Source organism: Octopus sinensis, linkage group LG4 (genome assembly GCF_006345805.1).
Source record: "Octopus sinensis linkage group LG4, ASM634580v1, whole genome shotgun sequence".
NCBI lineage: Eukaryota > Metazoa > Mollusca > Cephalopoda > Octopoda > Octopodidae > Octopus > Octopus sinensis.
The window spans coordinates 16,705,111-16,731,105 of record NC_043000.1 but is presented as its reverse complement, the minus strand read 5'-3'; the positions used below and the strand labels follow the sequence as shown (position 1 = coordinate 16,731,105).

Sequence of the window (25,995 nt, the reverse complement as noted above, 5' to 3'; positions counted from 1 at the left end):
ATTCTGCTGAGGTTGACTTTACCTCTCATCCTTTCAAGGTCGATAAAATATGTACCAGTTGAACTCTGGGGTCAATATGATTTGTCCACACTCCTGAAATTGCTGGCCTTGTAGCAAAATTTGAAACCATTATGTAACCCCTTATTCAAAATCTGGATGTAATGGTTCATAACTCAGCTGGATCCTTTATCCACACGAAGGCACCCTGTTTGTATATACTTGAATGTACCCAGCTAGAGTCTGTATACACAAGTGCATGCTGCTAAAAAATGTCTATATAAATTTGTGTGTACCAAGCTTAAGGCTGTATGCACATAACTATTAATACTTATATTTTTGTATATGTAGACAAACTAAACTGTGCATATGTTAGGCTCTGTCCATGTAAGGCCTATGTGTACCTGTATTCAACAACTAAATTCTGTAGACACCTTATAGAATTCAATCATATGTGGGTATGTGAATTCCTCATGCACCAAAGTGTATGCAAAGTTGTGCATGATACTACAATAAACTGCATATCTCACCAAGAGCAGCAGAAAAGGTGTCAAAAATTTAATGATGCTATGACAAACCTCAAGAGCTAATCTGTATTATTGTTTATCCACACATGTTTCAATTTCTTTTAGTAATTTTTGTTCTTGTTTTCGTTGCCTGCCCTCTTTTCTAATTAGAAAATTGAACATCTTACATATACAGCATGAATCTCTCTTATTTTCACACACACACACACACACACACACACACACACACAGTATATACGTATGTACAAATACACACTCACACTTTTATACACATCTACATAAACACACTAGTACACTCAAATATGCCCAGATGCATACACTAGTAAGTACAAGTCCTCACACACACACATACACAGACACACAACATGCTTACAAATATTTGTACATACTCACACATATAAACATACACAATTACATTAAGTAACAGAGCAAAGCAAAGAAAAGCAGGAATGGTATCTAAAAAGACTGTTTTCTTCACTTTTTTAGCCCTCCATTCAGAGGATGAGGCCAGTAAAACATTAACATTTCGCCATTGTCTTTTTATCTCACACTTTTATTCAAATATCTTCTCCCTATTTTTTTTTTAAATTAGATATTTTGTTGGGTTTTTTTTTCAATAGTGTTTTTTTATAGCAAATTTTTTTCTTAGCATCTTGTGGCAAATTGAACTTTCTAGCAATCTTTTTTAATAAAGATTAATATATACATATATATATATATTTGTTGTTATTTTTTATTGTGTGTCAGTGTTTGTGTGCTATGGGAAACTGAATGTCTAGCTTTCTGTCATGCTTTCTACCAAACTTTTTACCGTCTCTTGTACCATTAGGCTCAGCCCATTGCTCCAGAACTTGTCGCCAAGATGCTCGGCAACCGCGTGGCTGTCAGTCCTATTGTTACAGTGGCACCACGCCGCCGTAAGTTCCACAAGCCTATAACCCTCACTATACCAGTTCCGAGGGCTGCACAGAAAGGGATGATAAATCAGTATGGTGGTGACGCACCAACTCTTCGTCTACTATGCAGTATTTCCGGTAAGCGTAAGTTGACATTTGCCTGCTTCTCTGATCTTTCCTGCATGAATTAACCAAATAACTTTTCCTTCCCAGCGCAGTTTTGCTTTTCTTTCTTTAGAATATCTTCAAAGGAAATAAAATTTCTGGCTTCATCTTAACAGTGCCCTAATTTTAGCATCCAACACGCCAAAACAACAGGGAAGTTTTTGAGATAGGGCTGTGGGTAATAGAAAGAAACCTGTTTTGCTGATGTTATTGGACTATCAGCCAGGTCATAACCTAAGTTGTTCAAGAGCACTGGCTTGCAATTATTTGTCTCCAAGCAAGATATTTTAGTTTACCTCCTTTTGTTTATGTAATTGTGGTGAAAGGTTGCCTAGACAACTAGAGACAAAACTAACCACAAGCTCTAACATTATGTAGGGGAAATTTTGTCCCATTCATTTAGTACCAAAGAAACCAAGTTAAACATTGACACCAAGCAGTACTGTGGTTCTTAACAGGATTAATGTTGCAACAGGAGCACAATGACAACCTGGCACAGCTTCTGAGAATGCCATCTTGGTAAATGTCCTCCCAATGTCTTGGAGAGTGTGTTGTTTTACTGCTATACCAGTGATTATGTCTAACATATCTCATGACACCTGGTTGTGCTTCTGTAAACATTGAACTGAAGGCTAAGCAATCATTATGATTAACCGGCAAGAATTGAACACAGTCATAACAGGATTTTCATGCAGTAAACTGTTATATTAGTATTATCTCAATTTTTATAAAAATACATAATACTGAATTTAATTGTTAATAAAGTATTTAGTATTTGAACTGTACAATCCCAAACATTGGTATTATGCAGTTTGAAAATATTGGTAGATAATAAAGTCTACAGTGTCAGGTGGGTTAACACCAAATGCTGGTATTTTACAGTGTGATCTTGAAACTTAATACTTGAACTGTACACTGTGAGATTAACACCATATCTTAGTACATTCACTATGGGACAACAATAAATATAGTCTTTAAACACAGCCTGTTAAACTGCAGTAATAGAATTTTGTGAAAATGCTATATGTAATCAATGCTTAATGAACTAATGGTTGTTGTGAATTCTAGTCTTGCCATAGATAGTGAAGCATCAAGGACATAATTGTTATTTCCGTGGTGGTGGTGGTGTGCTATGATCTCGTCTGTTTTAAACACTAAACCTGTATAAATATTACCCTAGCTTGTCACTCTTTTCTGCTCTTGCTTCCCTGCTGAATGCAGTGCTGTTTGGTGCACACTAACTACATCACTCTTACATATGTGTCTATGTCACTCAAATTCACATCAACTGAGTAGTTCACTGCCGTAGAGCATAAGACATATATACCATATCGGTGCACAGTAAATGTGTGCACTAGTTGCCAACTGAAAACACATTGCACATCATTATAAAGGTTGAGGTATTCAGTATTATCTAATCATAATCCAGTGTCCAGCAGTTGTATTATCTATAGTGGTAAAAAGAAGCTATGTGAAAATGTCCCAGAAACGGGGTTTTTTGGGGGTTTTTTTTTCATATTTTACTTGCTGGTAGAATGTTGTATAACTTTGGCTAGTCTTACTGAAGATTGGCAGACTCTTAGAATGTCAGACAAATGCCCTACAATATTTAGTGACCTTTGTTTTGAGTTGGTAAAATAAAGTACCAGTCACATCTTATATTCATTGAAATTGACTCTAAGCCTTCAAAGGATGATGGACTGGCAGAATCATTAGAACCTCGGACAAAATGCCTTGTGATAATTGCTTCACATCTTTACCTCCTGAGTTCATATCTCACCAAGGTCAATGTTGCCTTTCGTTCTTCTATTGTCAGTACAATAAAGTACCAGTTGAGCACTGGGGTTGATGTAATCAATTAATCTCCTTTCTTCAAAAATTGCTGGCCTTGTGCCAAAATCAGAAAGTATTATTTTATACACACTTCACTAAACATTGAATTTTTGGACTCACCATAAAATAAATAAGAACACATTTACAATACAATATACAGTACAGATGACAATGAGAAGTATTACAATATCTGAGGAATCTTAAACATTATACTTTGCTATCAGATTCACCTTGGAGACACTGGTTTGATGTGAGGTAACTAGTTTTATAAGACCAACTCCTATCTCTCTACATTCAATGATGCCTGCTTAAATCCTAAAAAGGTAATGCCTTCCACAACTAAATGTGGAAGGACAACCTGTCTATAAAAGGATTGGCTGAGAGTTACATTGTAAGTTGTGGTAATATTAGGGAATAGTGTTGAAGTCCTGCTTGGAAGAAAAATCTCTCATTTCCAAATCATGTCACTAAAGACTGCATCTCTGACTCTACTTCTACCATGTTCTTGGCAGTAACTGTTAACTCATTAGACTTTCCTTTAATTGTAGTTAAATCTTATAGAGAGGAGACATTGCAAGTTAGAGTTATTAACTGTCTTGATTAATCCCATACACGATATGTATAGGTACAAAAATAGGATACCTGAAGACAGTTGAGGATTAAATTAAGCCAAGTTGAGTTTTGAGAGAATAGATTATGTTGATCTGAAAATTATGACCTCCCTTGGTAAACATAAAGGTTAGTCAATGTCATGTTGGACTAACTGAAAACTGCCAGCATCATATCAGACTAACTAGGAACTACCAGTATCATACTAGGTTGACTGGGGACTATTAGCATTATGTGGGACTATCTAGGGACTACAAGCATCGTGTTTGATTAATCAGAGACTAACCAGAGACCGCAAGCTTCATGTTGGATTACCTGGGGACTATAAGCAGCATGTTTGATTAGCTGGGGACTGCCAGCATATTGTTGGACTGATTACTACCAGTATTATGATGAACTAACTGAGGACTGCCTGTCTTTCTGGATTAGCTGGAGAATGGTAATAGGACCAGCTAGGATCTTGAGTATCATGTTGGACTATATAGGGACTGCTATATCATGGTGGATCTGCTGGGATCACCATAATCTGCTGCCAGATTTTATTTCAATTGTGAAGATATTTTAAAACGAAAGAAGTAAAAAAAAAAAAACTTTTCACTGAAATAGAAACTGTGAAATGGCTGCTTCACTTGGCACGGCGCTATGTCATCCATTTTCAACTTGAGCCATGTTGAAAAGTGCCTTCCAAATTCTTGCTTGGCAAGAAAATCAGCAGTTGCTGAGAGCTTGGTATTAATTGACAAAAAATCAGGTGAGACCTCAGGTAGGCCAGAGCATTCAAATTTTGGCAAGAAAATTCTTTGTCTTCATAGTAGTATTGTTTCTTTTTTTAAAAATTTTATTTTGTTTCTCTTACTGTTGTTGTTATTCATTTATTTTGGTTTGGTTTGGTTTGGTTTGGTTTTTATCTTTTTCTTCTTTAGCACTGCATGAGCTCTTAATTCAGCTTGTTGAGTTTATAATCCATCAACCCTGATGCCCTCCTATTAGACAGCATCTATTTAGCATGGTATTCACTGAATATAGTTCTATGTGACATCTTATCCCTTCTCTATCCCAAATGTGAACTTGACGTAGCAAAATAAAAAAAAAAGAAATAAAAGTTCTCCTGAAACCTGCACTAAAGTATGTGTGTGCTTGTGTGTACAGTAGAAGCTGCTTATTATAATCATCGATAAAGTTATCAAATGATTATTGTTATGAAACCAGTGGATCTTGAACTCTGTTCAAAATGAATTATCAGCTGGTTATTAGTGTGTACCAGTTATTATTAAAAAATGACTTCATCCCAAAGTGATCACACTTTCAGGCTTCCACACACTGTGTATGTGTGTGTGTGTGTGTGTGTGTGTGTGTGTGAATTGCAGGAATGACTGTGATTAAGAAATTTACTTTGCAATCATGTGGTCTTGGGCTCAATCACACTTACATGATACTTTGGGCAAGAGTTTTCTACTATAGCTCTGGGCTATGGTTGATAGACACTATGCAGAAGCCTATTGTGTATATACATGTGTGTGTGTGTGTGTGTGTGTCTCACTGCTTGACAAACAGTGTTGGTTTATCTACATACCCATAACTTAGCAGTTTGACAAAAATAACTGATAGAATAAATCCCAGGCTTAAAAATAAGTACTGGATGTCAATTTGATTGACTAAACACTTCATTATGGCTGCTCTCCAGTGACTGGAACCAGTAAAAGAACCAGACAAAAAATGTATATTTCTGTGTTAGTATAGATATGTTGACACAGGCATGACTGACTGGGTCAGAAGTCCTGGATTTGACACCACTTTGTGGCATGTTTGGTGAGCATCTTTAGCATAACCTTCGGGTCAGCCCAAACCATATGAGGGAAGTAGGTTTGATAGAAGCTTTAGAAAACCCATCAGATGGATCATAAATGTAATTCAGAGGTTTGACTTTGTTGCATTGATTCCACCTTAGAATCATATTAAGGATTCATGTCTGTGAAGTATGGTATACTCAGCCACTTAGCACATCAATTCAATTCAGTGTGTCAGTTGTTCTGTTGATTGGACAACTAGATGTTCATGTTGAAATTGATTGTGTGTGTGTGTGTGTAATAGAAATTTCTATATGTATATTTGAGCATATTTGTATGTATGTGTTTATATATATATAATGTACACAGATATATGTATATGTTTGTGTGTGTATAAATAATTGCAAGACAAGGCAGGAAAAGTTTATTGTTTGGGAATAAATTCTTGCATGTTTTCACAATTATTCTTTCATATTTCTAAATTGTTTCTTTAAAAGAAGCAAAAATTACTCTTTTAAAAATCAATGTTGTGATAATTCCAGTATTTTGTCTTCATCATTGGTGTCCAGTTCTGGCTCCTAACTTAAAACTGATTCAAGAAAGTAATTCAAAGTAAAATTACTCTAGTCTTTGTGGATCTACTACAGCCTCTGCTCTGCAGACATTTTTGTTATCTGCCCCTATCAGCATCTACAAGGTGTCTTCAAGGACTAGTAACTCTTGTTGTCTGTATGTCACCCTTTTAATCTTGTTTATTTTTGTATCTGCCACTTACATGGTATTCATTCCATTTTGGAGCTGATATGCTCCAATCCACTACTATGTGTAGTTAGTGTGCAGCTTAGGTAGAGGTGAGTGGCATTCGCGTACTACACAATGGTAAAAGTTTTTGAAATCCACTGGCTGTCTTTAACAATACACTTGCTTGAACAGCAAGAGGGCTTAGCCCTTTTGTGGTCATGTTTCTAATGAAGTACACTATTCATGTGTTTTAATTTTTAATGTAATCTTGAGTTTGGAGGGTTTAAAAATACAACCAATTCCTCCATTATTAAGATGGTGGTTGGAATATAATTTAACAAAAGGCTTTATAAAATATTATGATGGGAGGCATAAATTGAAATATGAACACTCTTAGATGAATGTTTTTGTATCATAAAATTCAGAGATGGTATCAAGCTGTTGGTATCAAAAGGACTAAAGGGACATTTAGATTGTTATTTTTCTCTTTATCTATTACATCTTGAGAGAATCTGGGTAGGCCATTCTATCATTTACACATACTGAATGGCCAAAATGTGATCACCGCATAGGTGTAGCATTTACTGAATCAACATTTTCTGAGAATGAGTTACAAAGGTGATGTCTTTTTTGGCATTTCCAATGATTTACTTCAGATAGTCTAAGGAGAATTGGTAAAATGTTTCTTTTACTTTGAAATAGTGAAGGATTTTTCATGTTTTATCTGTGGATTATTTTCATTTCCACTCTATCTCCCCGTGTTATATATAACTGAACTATGCTTCCAAGGAATAGTTTCATATATATATATATATATATATATATATATATATTTAAATTGTGATTTAAAGGTATTTTGTCTGTTGAGCAGACCTATAATCAAAGATATTTCAGCTGTGACGAACCTGTAATTTTTTTTCCAACTTAGAATGTATCTAGGACTACAATGTCCAGTATGCCTTGCCCCTTTTAAACTATTATATATATAAATTTGTTGATCTTTCAAGATTTGTTCCTAGGGAGGGTGTTTATTTTTAAATAGAAATTGAACACTTAATCATAATAATTGTAATAGGGTGCTCAACTCAAGCGTATTGAGGGTGTGTGATTGGAAGGATGGCACCGTATAAAGGTTTTGTTCTGGGAATTACACTGGATATACTGTATAATATTGAACCTGGACCCTTACATTCCAAATTTAAAGAGATGGGCAATAAATTAATCACTTAGTATATTATACTAGGAACCAAAATACCAGCCAAGTTCCCTCAAGAAAAAAGGATAAAAGGGTTAGATAACCTTGGATAATAATAAGATAAAGTTAACCCCATAAAAAGGGTTCCAAAACATGTGCTTTGCTTTGTTAATTTTCTCTAATTTATTACAATTATTGATTTTTTTTCTTTATTCATGATAAATTTATTATAATTTTAACTATTTTTTGAAAAATCTGCTTAAATTATTTCCTACATAATTAATTTGCTACTATTTATTTTTGATACTGCGTCCTGATTTACCCTTTGCTATTTGAAATCATTAGAAATATTAAAACTACAGAGATGAAGTGGGTGGGGGTTAAAAGGTGGACCACTGATTTGCCTGTTGTTAGTCTAAATTAGCCGCTTGTCTTTGTTTGGTTCCTTTTTAGGGTCTTTTTATTTCAATTTCTTTTGGTCTGTTTTCTTTTTCCCTTTAATTTTGTTAACATGTTGAACATATGTTATCAGCCAGGCATACTGAGGCAAGCAGAGTAACGTGCCTTGTTCAGGGGCATGACACAATAGCTGTAGTTCTAGTAGAAGTAGGTGTAGCGATATAGTAGTTGTAGAAAAGTACGGTTTGAATTTATAACCAGTATGGTCAGTAATAAAAAAAAAAAAAAAAAAAGGACAGTCATTAGAACTGATAGATTAGTGATGGCCTGTGTTGAGAAGAACTGGATTGGATTAAAAGACTGAAACTATTGTACAATGGTGTATTGTCATGAATTGAAGTAGAGACTAATGTTCCAGGTAAGGTAATCAGTCAAAAGATAGTGAATTAACGATAAAAGAAACAAGGCAGCTATAACAAAAAAAAGCATTAGTCTCTACTTCATTTCATCATACAATGACATGGAACTTTTCAGTTTTTCCATTCCATGTGAACAATAGCCCAACATCTTAAACTTCGCAGCTATTTATGTGTAGAGTGTAGGAAGCAAATCCTTCCTTGTCTTCCGTCATTGCCAGACTTTTCTGTAGAACTACAACTGTTCAGCATGCCCCTTCCATTTTAGCTGTTGTCTACAAACTTTGTTGTCATCTGTTGGCCATTGTAGAGCAAAAGTGGGTTCCTGGTGAACTTGCTTGTGATTTCAATTCCTGTGTCACTCCTATCATGTTGCCAATATACCCTTAGTAAAGGCATGAATGTTTCAACTTCACACACACACAGATTACACCAAGAAACTTATGTAATTGTTTCAAATTTCTCACAACTTGCCTCCTTATAATTATTTTCAAAGTAAAATGATTTGGGCCTTATTGAAATTCTTTTTTTCTAAATTGTGTTTTGAAATGATTTTAAGGGGCTGTCACTTTTGCTACAGAAGCACCAATGCCAAATTTCTACAGTTTTATTATTATTATTATTATTATTAGATGAAAACAGCTATCAGCCTCTTTGTCTTTGTTTTTTTTATATTTTTTATAATTTATTTAATGTATATACTTGTGAAAAAAAAACATTTCAAATGGTTTAGTCTCTGTTTACCATGTGGGTCAGCTTAAAACCTAATAACTTGTTCCCTTTGAATGTCTAATTTGGTGGATGGTAGAGTTCATAGAGCCTCAAACAAAATAATTTGTGGCATTTGTTTATATCCTTTAATGTTCTCAGTAAAATTCTACTCTAGACTATTTTGCATCCTTCTGAGATCAATAAACCAAGCGCTAGTGAGATGCTGGGGTTAATATAATTGATGACCCTGAGCCGGTGATACATAAAAAGCACCATCCTGTGCAGGTGGCACGTAAAAAACACCCACTACACTCACGGAGTGGTTGGCGTTAGGAAGGGCATCCAGCTGTAGAAACACTGCTAGATCAGACTGGGCCTGGCGCAGCCTTCTGGCTTCCCAGACCCCAGTTGAACCGTCCAACCCATGCCAGCATGGAAAACGGACGTTAAACGATGATGATGATAGTGATGTATAACACTTGGAGGTAATAGTTAGTGGATAATTGTAACTAGCTTCCAATTTTATGAAAGATAGGTTTATCTTTTGAAATCCAATGTTAACTTTAATGTAGATTTCAGCCCAAGATTTTAATTTGAATTTGAACATTTGAATGGAGATAGTTTACAAGTTGGTGCCGAAGGAGTTTGTCACATGTTCATGCATGTGTGTGTTGTGAAGGTATGTGGCTTAGTGGTTAGGGTGGTCATTCCACAGTTGTAAAGTCGTGAGTTCGATTCCCGGTGACGCGTTGTGTCCTTGAGCAAGACACTTTATTTCACGTTGCTCCAGTCCACTCAGCTGGCAAAAATGAGTTGCAGCTGTATTTCAAAGGGCCGGCCTTGTCACATTCTGTGTCATGCTGAATCTCCCTGAGAACTGTGTTAAGGGTGCATGTGTCTGTGGAGTGCTCTGCTGTTTGCATGTTAATTTCATAAGCAAGCTGTTCTGTTGATCAGATCAACTGAAACTCTCATCATCGTAACCAATGGAGTGCCAGTTTTTAGATATATAGGCGCAGGAGTGGCTGTGTGGTAAGTAGCTTGCTAACCAACCACATGGTTCCGGGTTCAGTCCCACTGCGTGGCATCTTGGGCAAGTGTCTTCTGCTATAGCCCCGGGCCGACCAATGCCTTGTGAGTGGATTTGGTAGACGGAAACTGAAAGAAGCCTGTCGTATATATGTATATATATATATGTATGTGTGTGTGTGTCTGTGTTTGTCCCCCTAGCATTGCTTGACAACCGATGCTGGTGTGTTTACGTCCCTGTCACTTAGCGGTTCAGCAAAAGCGACCGATAGAATAAGTACTGGGCTTACAAAGAATAAGTCCCGGGGTCGACTTGCTCGACTAAAGGCGGTGCTCCAGCATGGCCGCAGTCAAATGACTGAAACAAGTAAAAGAGTAAAGAGTAAAGAGAGTACCCAAGAAGACCTGTCCTCCACGACAGAAATGTTAAGGTTGAATCTGATGAAGAGGATTGGCCTGCAAGAGTCCAGTGCCAGCATCGCATAAAAAGCACTTGCGTCGGTGCCACGAAAAAGCACTCATGCCAGTGGAATGTTGAAAGCACCCAGCACACACAGTAGAGAGATTAGCATTAGGAAGGGTACCCAGCCATAGAAACCAAGCCGAATCAGACTGGAATCTGGTGCAGCTGCCCAGCTTGCCACTTCTGGTCAAACCATCCAACCCATGCCAGCATGGAAAACAGATGCTAAATGATGATGATGAGGATGATATATATTAAGGTGATACTCCAGCATGGCCACAGTCAAATGACTGAAACAAGTAAAAGAATAGTGTGTGTGTGTGTATATATATGTATGTATGTATGTATGTACGTATGTATGTATGTATGTACGTATGTACGTCTACCATCCTACCCATGCATGGAAGATGGATGTTAAATGATTATATATATATCAAGGAAGAGAAATAAGAATAAAATGAATGGACAGTTTGGGTATTACTTCACATTTTGGCATAACATTTTTATTTAGAACATGGGTATATTGTGAAACTTGACTTGTTGGAATTATGCAACATCATGATGTAATGTTATGCAGATTGGTGTTTTTTATAAAGCACTACTTCTTTAGGTATGCCTTAGAGTATTTTTTTAGTTGATATGCCACCCCTTGAAAGAATCACAAATATATGGAACATGAACACGGTACCCAATGATAAACAGACAAAATTGTTTGAAATGTTGTGGTTTACAACAGAAGACTAAAATCATAAATATTGTAAAAAAAGAAAAAAAATTTAAAGCAAAAATAAAATGATATTTTGAAAAGAAAAACCAAATTGGTCAGATTTATGATGATATTGGATAAAATATGATTTGGTTCATTACTGGCCAAAATATTTATCTACAATGTCATAACTGGAAAAAAAAATTTTTTAATGATTAAAAGCTAAAACAGAATTGGAGTTCCTGGAGAGTAAGAATACAATTTTTTAAAAAACTTTTCTTTTTTATTCCATTTACTCCAAAGACAGTGGTAGTACTTCATAACAACTAAAAGTACTAAACCAATTTTCAACTATTCCACAAAACTATGACCACACACACACACACACACATATATATATTATATATATACACACACACACACATACGCATACATATTTATGAACTACATACCTACCTATTTTAGTCGGTGTTGTGACAGCATGTACTGACTACGTATATATATCCTCTCCCCTGTACTACACACGACTATTTTTTTAGTCTTAGTTTTGTGGTGGTGTCATTCCTGTCATCTCTACCAGTGTCTTATTTTCAATCTCTGTGTACGTATATGTGTGTATACATTTGTATATAATATATATATATATATATATATGTATGTGGAGGCGTAATGGCCCAGTGGTTAGGGCAGCGGACTCGCAGTCGTAGGATCGCGGTTTCGATTCCCAGACTGGGCGTTGTGAGTGTTTATTGAGCGAAAACGCCTAAAGCTCCACGAGGCTCCGGCAGGGGATGGTGGTGATCCCTGCTGTACTCTTTCACCACAACTTTCTCTCACTCTTACTTCCTGTTTCTGTTGTACCTGTATTTCAAAGGGCCGGCCTTGTCACTCTCTGTGTCACGCTGAATATCTCCGAGAATTACGTTAAGGGTACACGTGTCTGTGGAGTGTTCAGCCACTTACACGTTAATTTCACGAGCAGGCTGTTCCGTTGATCGGATCAACCGGAACCTTCGTCGTCGTAACCGACAGAGTGCTTCCAACATATGTATGTTTATATATATATATATATATATACTTTATATGCATGTGTGTGGACACGAGTCTATTAGTAGTATTGTGTGTGTGCGTGTGTGTGATTTTCATAGAAGTATTTTTTTAGTTAATTAATTTATTAATTATAGCTGTTGTCAGTATTGTTGTAGTTGTTGTTGTTGTTTCTAAATAGCTTGTGTTGTGTCCATTGTTTATTACAAGTTATTAGAAACAATGTTGACTGTTAGGGATTTTTTTTTTAATTTATCAAAGCAATTGCATTAATTCTGTAAAAATATGCATTAATTATGTTCATTAATTAAGCTAACTGAACAAATAATTAACCTCCTTTTTTTAAGGAGAGTATTACATTTCAATGTAAATATCCCAATGTGGGGTTGTCAACACACAGAACACCTGAACTAGCATATATATTGTATTTTATTTTCGATGTGTGTGTGTGTGTGTGTATATATGTATGCATATGCGTGTGTGTGTGTATAAGTTCTGTTATTGCTATGTAATTATTGTGGTGGGTAGCAGAATCTATAGAGTGATGAACAAAATGCCTTGTGGTGTTTAGTTATGACACTGTGTTCTGAGTTCAAATCCCACTGGCGTCAACTTTGCCTATCAGTCGCCTGAAGATTGATAAAATAAAGTACCAGTCAAATACTGGGGTTGATATAATCAACTGTTCCTCACGCCACAAAATTTATAATTATTATTATTAAGGTGGTGAGCTGGCAGAATTGTTAGCACACCAGGCAAAATGCTTAGCAGTATTTCGTCTGCCACTACATTCTGAGTTCAAATTCCGCCCAAGTTGACTTTGCCTTTCATCTTTTCAAGGTCAATTAAATAAGTACCAGTTACGCACTGGGGTTAATGAAACTGACTAGTCCCCCCACCCCCAAATTATTATTATTATTTGGCTGAATGGATAGTAAAAAAAATTTGCTTTCATGAGACGAAGTGATTGATTTGTGTGATACGATATTAAATGCAGTAACAATCTCTAAATTGCTCCAACAACAAATATAAATACATTTTTTGTTAATGCTATCTATTTCTCCACTCCCGCCACCCTAAAATAACAACTGTAATAAAGATTTTAATTAACTATATCTCTGTTTCATATTTTCTTTTTCTTTTTTTTTTTTCTTCGACTCTTCTTGTGTTGCCGCTTTAGGAGGAACGACCCCAGCTGTTTGGGAAGATATCACTGCCAGCACCCAACTTACATTTGTAAATGACTGTGTTTCATTCACAACAACTGTTTCAGCTAGGTAAGCGTCTATCTCTCTCGCAACCAATTCTCTGTTTGAAATGTCTTTACTGTTGGCTTTGTTGTCACATTGTACTTATTTCTTTACTACCCACAAGGGGCTAAAGACAGAGGGGACAAACAAGGACAGACACACGGATTAAGTCGATTACATCGACCCCAGTGCATAACTGGTACTTAATTTATCGACCCCGAAAGGATGAAAGGCAAAGTCGACCTCGGCGGAATTTGATATCAGAATGTAACGGCAGACGAAATACGGCTACGCATTTCGCCCGGCGTGCTAACGATTCTGCCAGCTCGCCACCTTTGTTGTCACATTGTACTATCTGATGTACCCAGGGGTAAAACATAATCTAGCTTTCCTGTATATCTGTTTGTCTCGGCCTTTCTCCTTCTCTATTTTCGTTTACCCTCTCTTTCTCTACTTTCCCTTTCTCTCTCTATTTGTCTCTCTCTCTGTCTACATGTTTTTCTCTCCCTTTCTCCTCTATCTGTTTGTCTGTCCCATTCTCTATTTAATAATAATAATAATAATGAAATTATTGTATACAGTGCTCAGGTGCACCACAACTTGTCAGAGAGTGCATATAAAGTACATGCAGTAATGTAGAAATGTCTGGAAAGCGAGCAATGTATGAGTCAGATACATGCTTGTGTGTGTATGGAGGGGAGAAAACCAGGTGTAGTGTTGGCGAATCTCAGGAAGCATGGAAGTTTTGAAGGATGCAGTGCTCCGACAACTAACAACTGATGCCGGCAGTTTGTTCCATGCCTCAGCAACTCTCAGCGTGTAAAAATGTTTCCTAAAGTCATGGGAGCTGTGCTGTTTTCTGACTTTGTAAATATGCCCACGGGTGTTAGACAGGTGGAGTTTAAAAAGGTGCTCAGAGTTATTGTTTGTAAGATGGTTAATAATTTTATGGGTGTCCCTCTTGACTCTCTCTGATCCACATTTATCTGTCACTCTGTTTCTCTCTCTCTCTCTAAGGGACAAACATGATTGCGGTAGTAGCAGTTGTTCTTGCTTTGTTCATCATTATGAGCCTTGAAATTATCTACATATAAATGTATACACACCTGACAAATACATTCACAGATACATAAACACACATACAAATATATTTCTTTACTACCCACAAGGGGCTAAACATAGAGGGGACAAACAAGGACAGACAAATGGATTAAGTCGATTACATCGACCCCAGTGCGTAACTGGTACTTAATTTATCAACTCCGAAGGATGAAAGGCAAAGTCAACCTCAGCGGAATTTGAACCCAGAACATACTGGTAGACAAAATGCAGCTACGCATTTCGCCCGGCGTGCTAACGTTTCTGCCAGCTGGCCACCCATACAAATATACTCTAACATACCCCAAGACTAACATACAGGATGCATTACAATGACAGTTATTCATACTCATAACCCCCTTATCTCCACAACCAGATTTATCTGCCTCACCCCTCAATTTTGCAACCCCCAATACCAACAACACCAGCAACTGCTCCTCTGGCTAAAACTCAGTCTATCCTTGTTTGACATTTCAGGTTCTGGTTGATGGATTGTCAAAATGTGAATGAAGCAAGTCGAATGGCCACCGAACTCTACCAAGAAGCAGTGGTTGTACCTTTCATGGCGAAATTTGTCATATTCGCCAAGCGGCATGCTCCTGAAGAAGGGAAACTGCGAATGTTTTGTATGACTGATGACAAGATTGACAAAACTCTAGAAAAGCAAGAAAAGTTCACTGAAGTCGCTCGGAGCCGAGATGTTGAAGTAAGTTGTCTTTCCCGTCTGTGTTTGTATCTGCCTTTGTTGATCCCTATTTTTATATTGAAATACACTGCCTTTTTTTCAGTTAATTTTGGCACCTTGAGCAAGTGTCTTCTACTATAACCCTGGGTCAACCAAACCATTGTGAGTGGATACAGTAGATGGGACTGAAAGAAGCCCATTGCCTTGTTGTGTATATGTGTTTGTTTGGGTGTGCTTGCGTGTGTTCTTGTACGTGTGTGTGTGTTCTTATGTGTTAGTGCCATGCAAGCAGTGTCCTTCATTTCCAGTCTTCAATGAAAACATGTCTGGTCATGGAGAAATGTTACTTGACTTGGAAACAGGTGAGGGTTAGAAATAAGAAGAGTGAAAAGCATCCAGTCATAGAAAATCAGACTCTATAAATTTTGTCTGACTCATACAAGCATGGAAAAGTGGACATTAAAACAATGATAATGATGATGGTATCATTACAATTTTATGCTCGTTTTTCTGTACTGGTTGGTTGGATAAGTCTCAAATCATCTCACCACCCACTATTATCCATGTCATCTGATCAACACAAATCCTTACTTGGAGTTACTGCCATCCTAAGAGGTGCTACATTCACAGAGTCTTTGAGTTTTTATGGCAGCTCTTTATGGGTGGATATCAAAGATTATCTTTATCTGTACAGGAGGTTGTCTACATAAATAGAAGCTAGTTATCAGAACTTCTTATCATTCTAGAGTACCAGTGAGGTTAGTTACCATGACAACCTATCATCTTAGACAAAGAGTAACTAAGTGAGCATACCAAATATCAGGCTCTACAGGATAGAACCTTACATCATTCTTGTGTGTGTGTGTATGTGGTTTATTTATACAGTTATCTTGTGAATTTGATACCAATTACTTTATACCATCAATATATAGTGCTATATATATATATATCAGTGGTAATCCTCAGTCAACACTAGATAATATGAAATGTTTATGGAGTTATAGCTCCATAAGATAACTAAAATAAATTAACAATAAGCAAACTCTATCCATGTTGTAGTGAGTACTCCTCTTTTGACTCAGTAAACAATACTATTTGTGACACAGCTCCATGTGTCTCAAAAATTAGTTTTGAAAATCATACAAATGTGAAACCGGTATTAGTGTTAATATAAAATCTTATGCATTTTCAACTTCATTTATTTCTTCTATACTACTATTTGTATTAATTAGTATCTGTTTTATATACATACATTATATATATATATATATATATATATTATATTATATATATATATATATATATATAGGCCAAATATGAAGATGACTTTGCAAGTGGGTGGTGTGTGAAATATTTCCATTATCCAATATAATGATAAAGACAGTCACTATATAGAATCTATATACTATTATGTGAATAATGCTTCTGGAAAAGAGGATAGCAGTGCTATTAACTATAGCAATATTGATAATGATGATAATGATAATTGATACCATTACAGGTGCTGCAAGGACGACCACAGTATGTGGAGATGGCTGGCAATCTAATACCTGTCACCAAATCTGGTGATCAGCTGTACGTCCATTTCCGAGCATTCCGAGAAAACCGCCTTCCCTGTACGGTGAAGGTTCGTGATCTAGACCAAGAGGCAGCTGCTCGTGTGGCTTTCATGAAAGAACCGAAAGTAGCACGGGGTGAGGCACCTCAATCTCCCATCTGTAACCTCAACATTGTACTACCTGATGTATCCAAGGTAAGACTGTAATCTAATTTTTCTATTTGTCTATCTTTCTCTCTCTCCCTTTCTCTCTCTCTCTCTCATTCTGTAGTATTTTTTTTACCCTCTCTAGAGAACTATTTTCCCTATCTCTTTCTATTTGTCCTCTATTTGCATGTTTCTCTTCCTCTCTCCTCTGTCTCTTTGTCTATCCCCCTTTGTATTTGTCCCTCTCTCTTTTCCTCTCATTTTTCCAGCCCACGCTTTTTCTTTTTCTCTCTCTCTCTCTCTCCCACACTCTCTCCCTCTCTCTCTCTCTCTCCTCATTTCCATATATTTGTTCCTCAATTTATCTGATCACTCATTATTTATATTCCATTTGTTATTTTAATCTGTTTATTATTATTACCAGTCAAGTACTCGGATCAAATTAATTGACGAACTCCTCTCTGACCAAATTGTTAGTTATGTGCCCAAATTACTGGGTTGGCAACTAAGTTCCCGCAGTTTTTTTTAAATTTAAATTTTTCGGGGAGTAGTGGGAGCAGCAAATAAGATAAGTACCAGTCAAGTACTGGGGTTGGTATGATCTAATCAACTTCCCTCACTCCTCAAAATTGCTGGCTCAGTGCCAAAATTTGAAATTATTATTATTATGACTATTAGCACAGTGAATTGATAGAATCAGTAAGCTGAATCTGCTAGATTTCCGCCTTAAAATATTTTGTTGTATTTAGTTGAAAACATTTATGTTCAGATTTCAAATCTTATTGAGGTCAACTTTACTTCTCTACTTTCCAAGGTCAGCAAATTCTTTCACAAGGCCTGAAATATTGCAGAAGGGGGGCTAATTAATTACATCAACTTTTGTGTTCAACTGATTCTTACCCTATTGACCTCAAAAGGGTGAAGCATAACATTAACCTTGGTGGAATTTTAACTCAGAATGTAATGACGGAAGAAATACTGCTAAGCATTTTTTCTGGCATGCTAACAATTCTACTAACTCGCATCCTTTTTGAAATCAATTATTATAAAGTACCAATCAGGTACTTGGTCAATATATTCTCCCTGTTACAATATTTGGCCTTATGCCAATGTTAGGAATCCATATTATTATTATTATTATTATTATGATTATGATTATGATTGTTACTGCGGTATATCTTATTTATAGTGGAAATCTCTTCTTTTTTTTTTTTCAAATTCAGGCCGATTCAATGGAAATCACTTCAGAGGAAGCTCTTGAAGTTCGAAAACGGCACAGTCTTCTTAGAGAACATGGAATAGGTGAGGATGTTTTGAATTTACTGATTTATTCATTTCTTAAAATTTCAAAGTCTTTTGCTATTATATTTCTTCTGAAATATACTGCTTTCACTTCAGTTGATTTCGAAATAACGAAAATCATTATTAAACTGGTTTGTGGAATATAAATTAACATGGAATTTTGAGGGAATGTTCTAATTTTAATCACTTTAAAACAAGTCATTTTTATCTTAGAACCAGGAACAGTCTCAGATGGGTTGGCATCAAAGTCCTTGTGAAGATAATTTCACGTCTTAAATTCAATTCTAATGAGAGTTATAGCATGTAGCTAAATGCATTTAAGAGGCTGTTAGATTATAGCTAAACACATTGCTTGCAAAGACCTGTTGAGGCAAGTGAAATCGAAATCGCTCAAAAGTCAATGGAAATTGTAGTTGTGATACCAGTGCCGGTGGCATGTAAAAGAACCATCCGAACGTGGCCGTTGCCAGCGCCGCTCCGACCGGCCTCCGTACCGGTGGCATATAAAAAGCACCAACCGATCGTGGCCGTTGCCAGCCTCGCCTGGCACGTAAAATGCACCCACTACACTCACGGAGTGGTTGGTGTTAGGAAGGGCATCCAGCTATAGAAACACTGCCAGATCAGACCCCAGTCGAACCATCCAACCCATGCTAGCATGGAAAGCGGACGTTAAACGATGATGATGATTACAATGTGGTTAAACATACAGATTACTCTTAGCAGTCAAACAGAAGCATGTGGCTGGCAGCCTGTATCTGAATACCCACAAACTGCTACTAAGTAACTAAAGAACTACAGGAGATTGCTGGAATGTAGCTAAGCCTTTATAGGTGGCTGCTGTCATGTGACTAAACACCTACTGATGGCTACTACCTGCAGGTGTTTAGCAACATGTAGCTAAACCTCTTTAGGTGACCACAAGAATGTTGTTAAACACCTACATGTTTGTTAAAATGTAGCTAAACATCCTTAGATAACTGCATGCTTTATGCTTAATGATTTATTTTTCCCTTTTTTTTTTTCCAGTTCTCCAAGATACCATCAGTCGAGCCCAGATGAAAATAGTGGACGTTGCCGACACACTGCAAGGTGATTGGGTGATGCTGGCCCAACAGCTAGACATCACAATGTCGGAGATTAATAAGATCAAAACAGACTACAACACAGTCAATGATCAAGCTTTGGCTATGCTACATCTCTGGGTGGAGAAGAATGGCGAAAAAGCATCAGGTGCGGGTTTAATCTTTGTTACCATTGTTTGTAAACTGTTGCTGTGATACTTGTTGTTCATTTGCTTTGGCTGACTCTACTTGATGATAATTAAGCTGGTCCTTTTCTACCTTTGATAACAGCAAATACTGAGCCAGATACAACTTATATGAGCTGTATTTCAATCTCTTCTGTAAATGCAACGGTTACTCTCTTTTACTTTCTTTTACTCTCTCTTTACTCTTTTACTTGTTTCAGTCAGTTGACTGCGGCCATGCTGGAGCACCGCCTTTAGTCGAGCAAATCTTATTCTTTGTAAGCCCAGTACTTATTTTATCGGTCTCTTTTGCCGAACCGCTAAGTGACGGGGACGTAAACACACCAGCATCGGTTGTCAAGCAATGCTAGGGGGACAAACACAGACACACAAACACACACACACACACACACACACACACACACACACACACACACAACACACACACACACACATATATATATATATATATATACACACACATATATGACAGGCTTCTTTCAGTTTCCGTCTACCAAATCCACTCACAAGGCATTGGTCGACCCGGGGCTATAGCAGAAGACACTTGCCCAAGATGCCACGCAGTGGAACTGAACCCGGAACCATGTGGTTGGTTAGCAAGCTACTTACCACACAGCCACTCCTGCGGTTGACTGAAATTGAGTAGTTATCATTGGGATAAACGTTAGCTGGCAGAAACGTTAGCACGCCGGGCGAAATGCTTAGCAGTATTTCGTCTGCCGCTACGTTCTGAGTTCAAATTCCGCCGAGGTCGACTCTGCCTTTCATCCTTTCGGGGTCAATTAAAAAGTACCAGTTACACAATGGAGTCGATATAATCAACTTAATCTGTTTGTCTGTTCTTGTTTATCCCCTCTGTGTGTAGCCCCTTGTCGGTAGTAAAGAAATAGGTATTTAGTGTTGTAGCATGGCCATATTGTGACTGGTACAGTGTGTAGCCTTGTCATGTTGTGAAGGGTACAGTGTGACAGTCAGTGCCTGTTGTGAGAGTGCAGTGTGACATCATGGGTATGTTGTAACAGGTGCAATATAATAGTCAGGGTGTGTAGTGACAGGTGCAGTGTTGCAGCTTGAGTATATTGTGAGAATAGGGTGGTAAGCTATGAGAGGTGCAGTGTTGAAGCCTGGTGTCTTCTGAGAGGTGCAGTATCTCAATCTGATAGACGCACACACATATCAGACTCATACATAGTTAAATTGGACTCTGCTGATGCTTCATGGTAGAATCCTCAATGTATTCTGGGGAGTTGGTACTTGTTTGTAGTTGTGAAACTCTCAATCAGTTATGTTCATGCACACATTTTTAGCTGGTTGAACATCTGTATGTAAACCGTAGCTATAGATCTAATAGTCCAGATCTTTATAGATCCAGAGTACGTAGTCTATACTTTCTGCTTGGTGTATGACCATGCTGAGCACTCCAATTTGTAGTGACTTAGTGAATCAACACGAAGGGTGACATGACTCACTACCAATTGCAAAGAAGAAAAATGAGTAAAATAAAAAAAAAATTTATCTTCCTGAAACTAACTCCTACGATCTTAAAAAGGTTGAAAAGTTTACAAAAGTCATTTTAGAAGTGCCGTAAATGAAGGCAAAGTAACCATGATAGCTAGAATGCTGATGAAACAATTAGAATGTTAACCCTGACCAATACAGGTTTGGGTTGTTGCCAAGTGCCAAGGCAAGCCTTGACTCAATAGGCTTATAAGCATAGGCATTCTGGTTGTGGCCATCTCAGATTTTTGTATGTATAGGGTAAAACAGTCCAATATATATATATATTTTAATAATGGCACTCGGCTCACTCTGTTGGGTGGTTGGTGTTAGGAAGGGCATCCAGCTGTAAAAACTCTGCCAAAACAGACACAGAAGTCTGGTACAGGCTTCTGCTTGGCCAGCTCCTGTTAAACCATCTCACCCATGCCAGCATGGAAAGCAGATGTTGAACGATGATGATGATGATGATGATGGTGGTGAGTGGGTTGAGAGAGACTTCACTACTATTTCTAACAAAAGAGGAGACCCTTTGTTGGCTCATTATAATTGTTGCAATGAATAGGGGAAAAGAAAGTGGATGTAGAATGTCTCTGATCAGCATTGAGTAGATTCTATGATTAAAGATGTCCCAGCCATAACCAAACCATTTTTTGTTTTAGATGTAATGTGTGTAGAGATACATTACCTAAAATCTTTTTTTTAACATAGCTGGCTATTGTTACTTGAGGGAGATTTGGCTACTCCTTCTAGAAGGTTGTGTGACGATATGGAGACTTCCTCATTAGTTCTGCAGAATTTTATATGTATTGATGTGTTCTTGGAATCCTGGGATTCTTTATTTTTCTTGTGTTATAATCATGCAATGAACCCCGCCCCAAAACTATGATGTTATTATATTGTTACTTTACACATTGAATTCTAAACAAAGGCAGTAGTTTAATTAACTGTATTGTTTTGTGTCTTCTGTTGCAGGTAATGCATTAGAAAAGGCATTGATACGCATCAGTCGTGAAGATGTAGTGAAGAAATGCATGTACGATGTTGTAACAGTTGAGGATGAAGTGGATATGGCAGCTGGGAGAGTTGCCATGGATCAGTCAGGTGAGTTAAATTGGCTCATTCACACTAAGCTACCATGACCAGTACTATAAATCCAACTGCCATCACTAGCATTAATATTAGGTTGTCCCAAAAGTTCATAAACACTTGCGAAAATTGAATTTTTACTCGCCAAGTACTAACAAAAACAACAAAAATTATTCCTCAAAATAAAGACCATTATTTTCCAAGACTTTCTACAAACTTTTGGGACAACCTTATACTACAACTGGATTATTTTTATATCTATTAGGTTACTACAAGATTGCTCTTGCCTTTACTTCCACTACTAATACAACTCAGTTTTTCATCAGTTGTTCTGCATACAAAAAACATTGTACACCATCAAAATGGTTGTATCTGCCATTTCCTTTCATTTCAACAATGTAATGTTCCTACATAATCTGCTGATGTTGCTTAAGCACTATCTGTTTGGACAAATCTTGAGTTTAGGTCTTATACACTTTATACGTGTGCAGGTGACACAAAAAATAGCAACCCAGTCCATGCTGTAAAGCGGTTGGTATTAGGAAAGGTATCTAGCTGTAAAAACCATGCCAAAGCAGACATTGGAGTACAATGCAGTCCTTGGACTCATTGTCAGACCATCCAACCAATGTCAACGCTGTCATTTCAAATGAAACAAGTTTTGAACATTAATTACTCTTTTACTTGTTTCGTTAATTACTCTTTTACTGGAGCACTGCCTTTAATCGAGCAACTCAACCCCGGGACTTATTCGTTTGTAAGCCCAGTACTTATTCTATCGGTCTCTTTTGCCGAACCGCTAAGTAACGGGGACATAAACACACCAGCATCAGTTGTCAAGCAATGCTAGGGGGACAAACACACTCACACAAACACACACACGCATATATATATATACATATATACGACGGGCTTCTTTCAGTTTCCGTCTACCAAATCCACTCACAAGGCTTTGGTCGGCCCGAGGCTATAGCAGAAGACACTTGCCCAAGATGCCACGCAGTGGGACTGAACCCGGAACCATGTGGTTGGTAAACAAGCTACTTACCACACAGCCACTCCTGCGCCTATTAATTGATCATATTTCACTGACAAAAACAACCAACAATATATACAAGCATTACATCATGTAAGGTCATGCTAACCATGATGAATATCAAGTCTTTGCTTATTGTTTCCTCTTTCTTTAAGCATATTGAGTGGATGGCAGTGACAGATATACTGGATTCAGATTTTGGGTTCAGATAGTTATATTAGACCTTAAGAAATGGGTGTTACATCTCTAATGAATAACTAAATAATTTTTTCTGAAGTCAAGGGGTTTTCTAAACAACAGTACCATGAAAAAGTAAATTATGAAAGTTCAGATTAATTTTGATGGTTCTTTTGGGGATGAAACCTTTAAACTGTAGATATTTTATAATGCATTTGAACATACCTGTGAAGCTAATTGCAAAAGACAAGAGCCAAAATTTGGTGACCAGGTAGCTTTGCCACATGCATTGGTTTGTAGTATGGATACAGTATGGTTGTCTGAGCAGCTAGGCTACACATGTAACAGTGTGACATTCATGACAATTGTGGTGTCGATATAACAGTAACAGTTATCACTGTTGTAGTACAGGTATAGTAGTATGGCACTTGTAACTGTTGTAGTATAGGTATAGCAGTGGGACAGTCAGGATTGTTGGAAAATAGAAAATGTGGTGTAATTGTTGGTTGATTTGGAAACAGAATAGTTACATTGTGTCATTTGGGTTATAGAGATAATGGGCTGGTATTGAATGTAGTAAATGCCCAGTTACTGGTTTACATGATTTGTGAAAAGAAATATTGGAAGATAAGTAACCATGGTTATGTATTGAATGAACTTAGAAAATATAAGTTTTGTTGCAGTCATTGAAATGTTTCTGATGATGATGATGATGATTATGCCAATGTTGCTGTCATTACTTGACTCCTTTTCACAGGCTTTGATACTTTCAAGGAAGAAGTGGGTATATCTCGGGACTCCTCAATGAAACGAGGCATCTCATTAGATGTCTCCTATGATGAACAAGACATGATCAAGGTGAGTGGCTTTCAACTTTCTCTTGACACAGTTTTAAAGTTAAAAGGGTGTTATTTGCCTTTCACCCATTTACACAAATATATTTCAAATTTGGTCTTTAAAAATATGTCACACTCAAAATATTGTCTTCATTTGATGGTTCACTTTATTGTGAAGGCTCAACTGTTACATACCTTGTATAACATTACCCCAAGTTTTGAGCCAGTTTTCTTTTTATCATACCTTTTTTAATTTGAATTTGAAAAATCAGATGTTGTTTAGCCCCAGCAGATACATATTGTTGCTATTATGCAAAAGTGTCGTAAGTCCAAAACATTGCTTTTTCAGAAAACGAAAAAATAGTTTCACCATTCCATAGCAGAACTGATGTACTACACTTTGACAATTTTTGCTATCTTGGCATCTGAAGCAGCTGGGGATATGATATTTTGACCAAAAGAACTGGCTATTGCAAGCAAAAATTAAAATTTTTAAAAACACATTTGGCCAAATTTGGACATACAACAGTTTAACATAATAGCAACAATATGTAATCCTAACCATTCCAGCTCTGACTATCTTGTCTTTCATTCAGATATATATATATATATATATATATATATATAGGACTACGATATCTAATGTACTCTATTTTTAAAATGGTAGGTTGGGATTTGAGGGAATTTGGTTGTTATTTCTGGCAGGATGAATGATATATTGATGGCTCCTTACACACACACATTCTTTATTGGCTCGTATTGCAATATTGTTTGGATAAGTAGAACAATAAGATCATCCTTAAGACAATTAATAATGCTCTTGTCTATGTTCAGAATAAAACCTCTTTTGAATAGTGAAGGCCTTGGCCTTATAGATGGCATGTGGCTATATAGATGAGACAAGTGAGAGCTCATACCTCTGACCATATGTCTCAGAGGAATTCAAGAATCCCACTGCACTACACCCTGAGCAAGGGTCTTCTACAAATGTCTCAGGTTGACCAATGCCTTGCAGGTCAACTTAGTAAGCAGAAATTCTACTAAACTGTGTATGTTGATCATTCTGTTTGAGCAAAGTTATGCTGAAGTTGATGACATTATGATGGGTTACTCTGCACTCTTGACCACCTGTAGAATATTAAAATTCCTTATCTGAAAAACAGATGAAAATCGGTGGCAGGTAAAGCATCTAGCTGCAAAACTTTACCTCAAAATCCATTCTTGTTCAAGCCAAGCTAACATGGAAAAACAGATATTAAAATAAACAAGTAGTTGGTATTAGGAAGGGCATCCAGCCATAGAAAACCATGTCAAATCAGACTGGAGTTTGGTGCAGCTTTCCAGCGTACCAACCCAGGCAGACTGTCCAACCCATGCCAGCATGGACAAAAAACATTAAATAATGATGATGATGATGAAACACATGAGTAACCTAGTTTTTTGGGAAGAAAATTTTATATTATTTTTAGTAGCCATAAGAACATAAGATCAGCAAAACCCACAGCTATTTTAGGCCATCTTTCCATCAT

General features: G+C 37.0%; 1 protein-coding gene across 34 annotated transcripts in view; it reads left to right on the top strand.

Annotated features, from left to right (window-relative positions):
* LOC115210251 (titin) overlaps positions 1–25,995 on the top strand; it is a 626,493-nt gene that overhangs the window by 454,248 nt on the left and 146,250 nt on the right. For 32 of the 34 annotated variants that reach the window (XM_036501835.1, XM_036501827.1, XM_036501837.1 and 29 more), the window contains 8 exons: positions 1,354–1,564; positions 13,702–13,798; positions 15,347–15,575; positions 17,056–17,307; positions 18,483–18,561; positions 19,591–19,794; positions 22,304–22,432; positions 24,388–24,488. In XM_036501835.1, the coding sequence (XP_036357728.1) occupies positions 1,354–1,564; positions 13,702–13,798; positions 15,347–15,575; positions 17,056–17,307; positions 18,483–18,561; positions 19,591–19,794; positions 22,304–22,432; positions 24,388–24,488 (1,302 nt within the window). The remainder of the gene's footprint in view (positions 1–1,353; positions 1,565–13,701; positions 13,799–15,346; positions 15,576–17,055; positions 17,308–18,482; positions 18,562–19,590; positions 19,795–22,303; positions 22,433–24,387; positions 24,489–25,995) is intronic. The other 2 variants (XM_036501830.1, XM_036501825.1) reach the window with 1 other exon arrangement.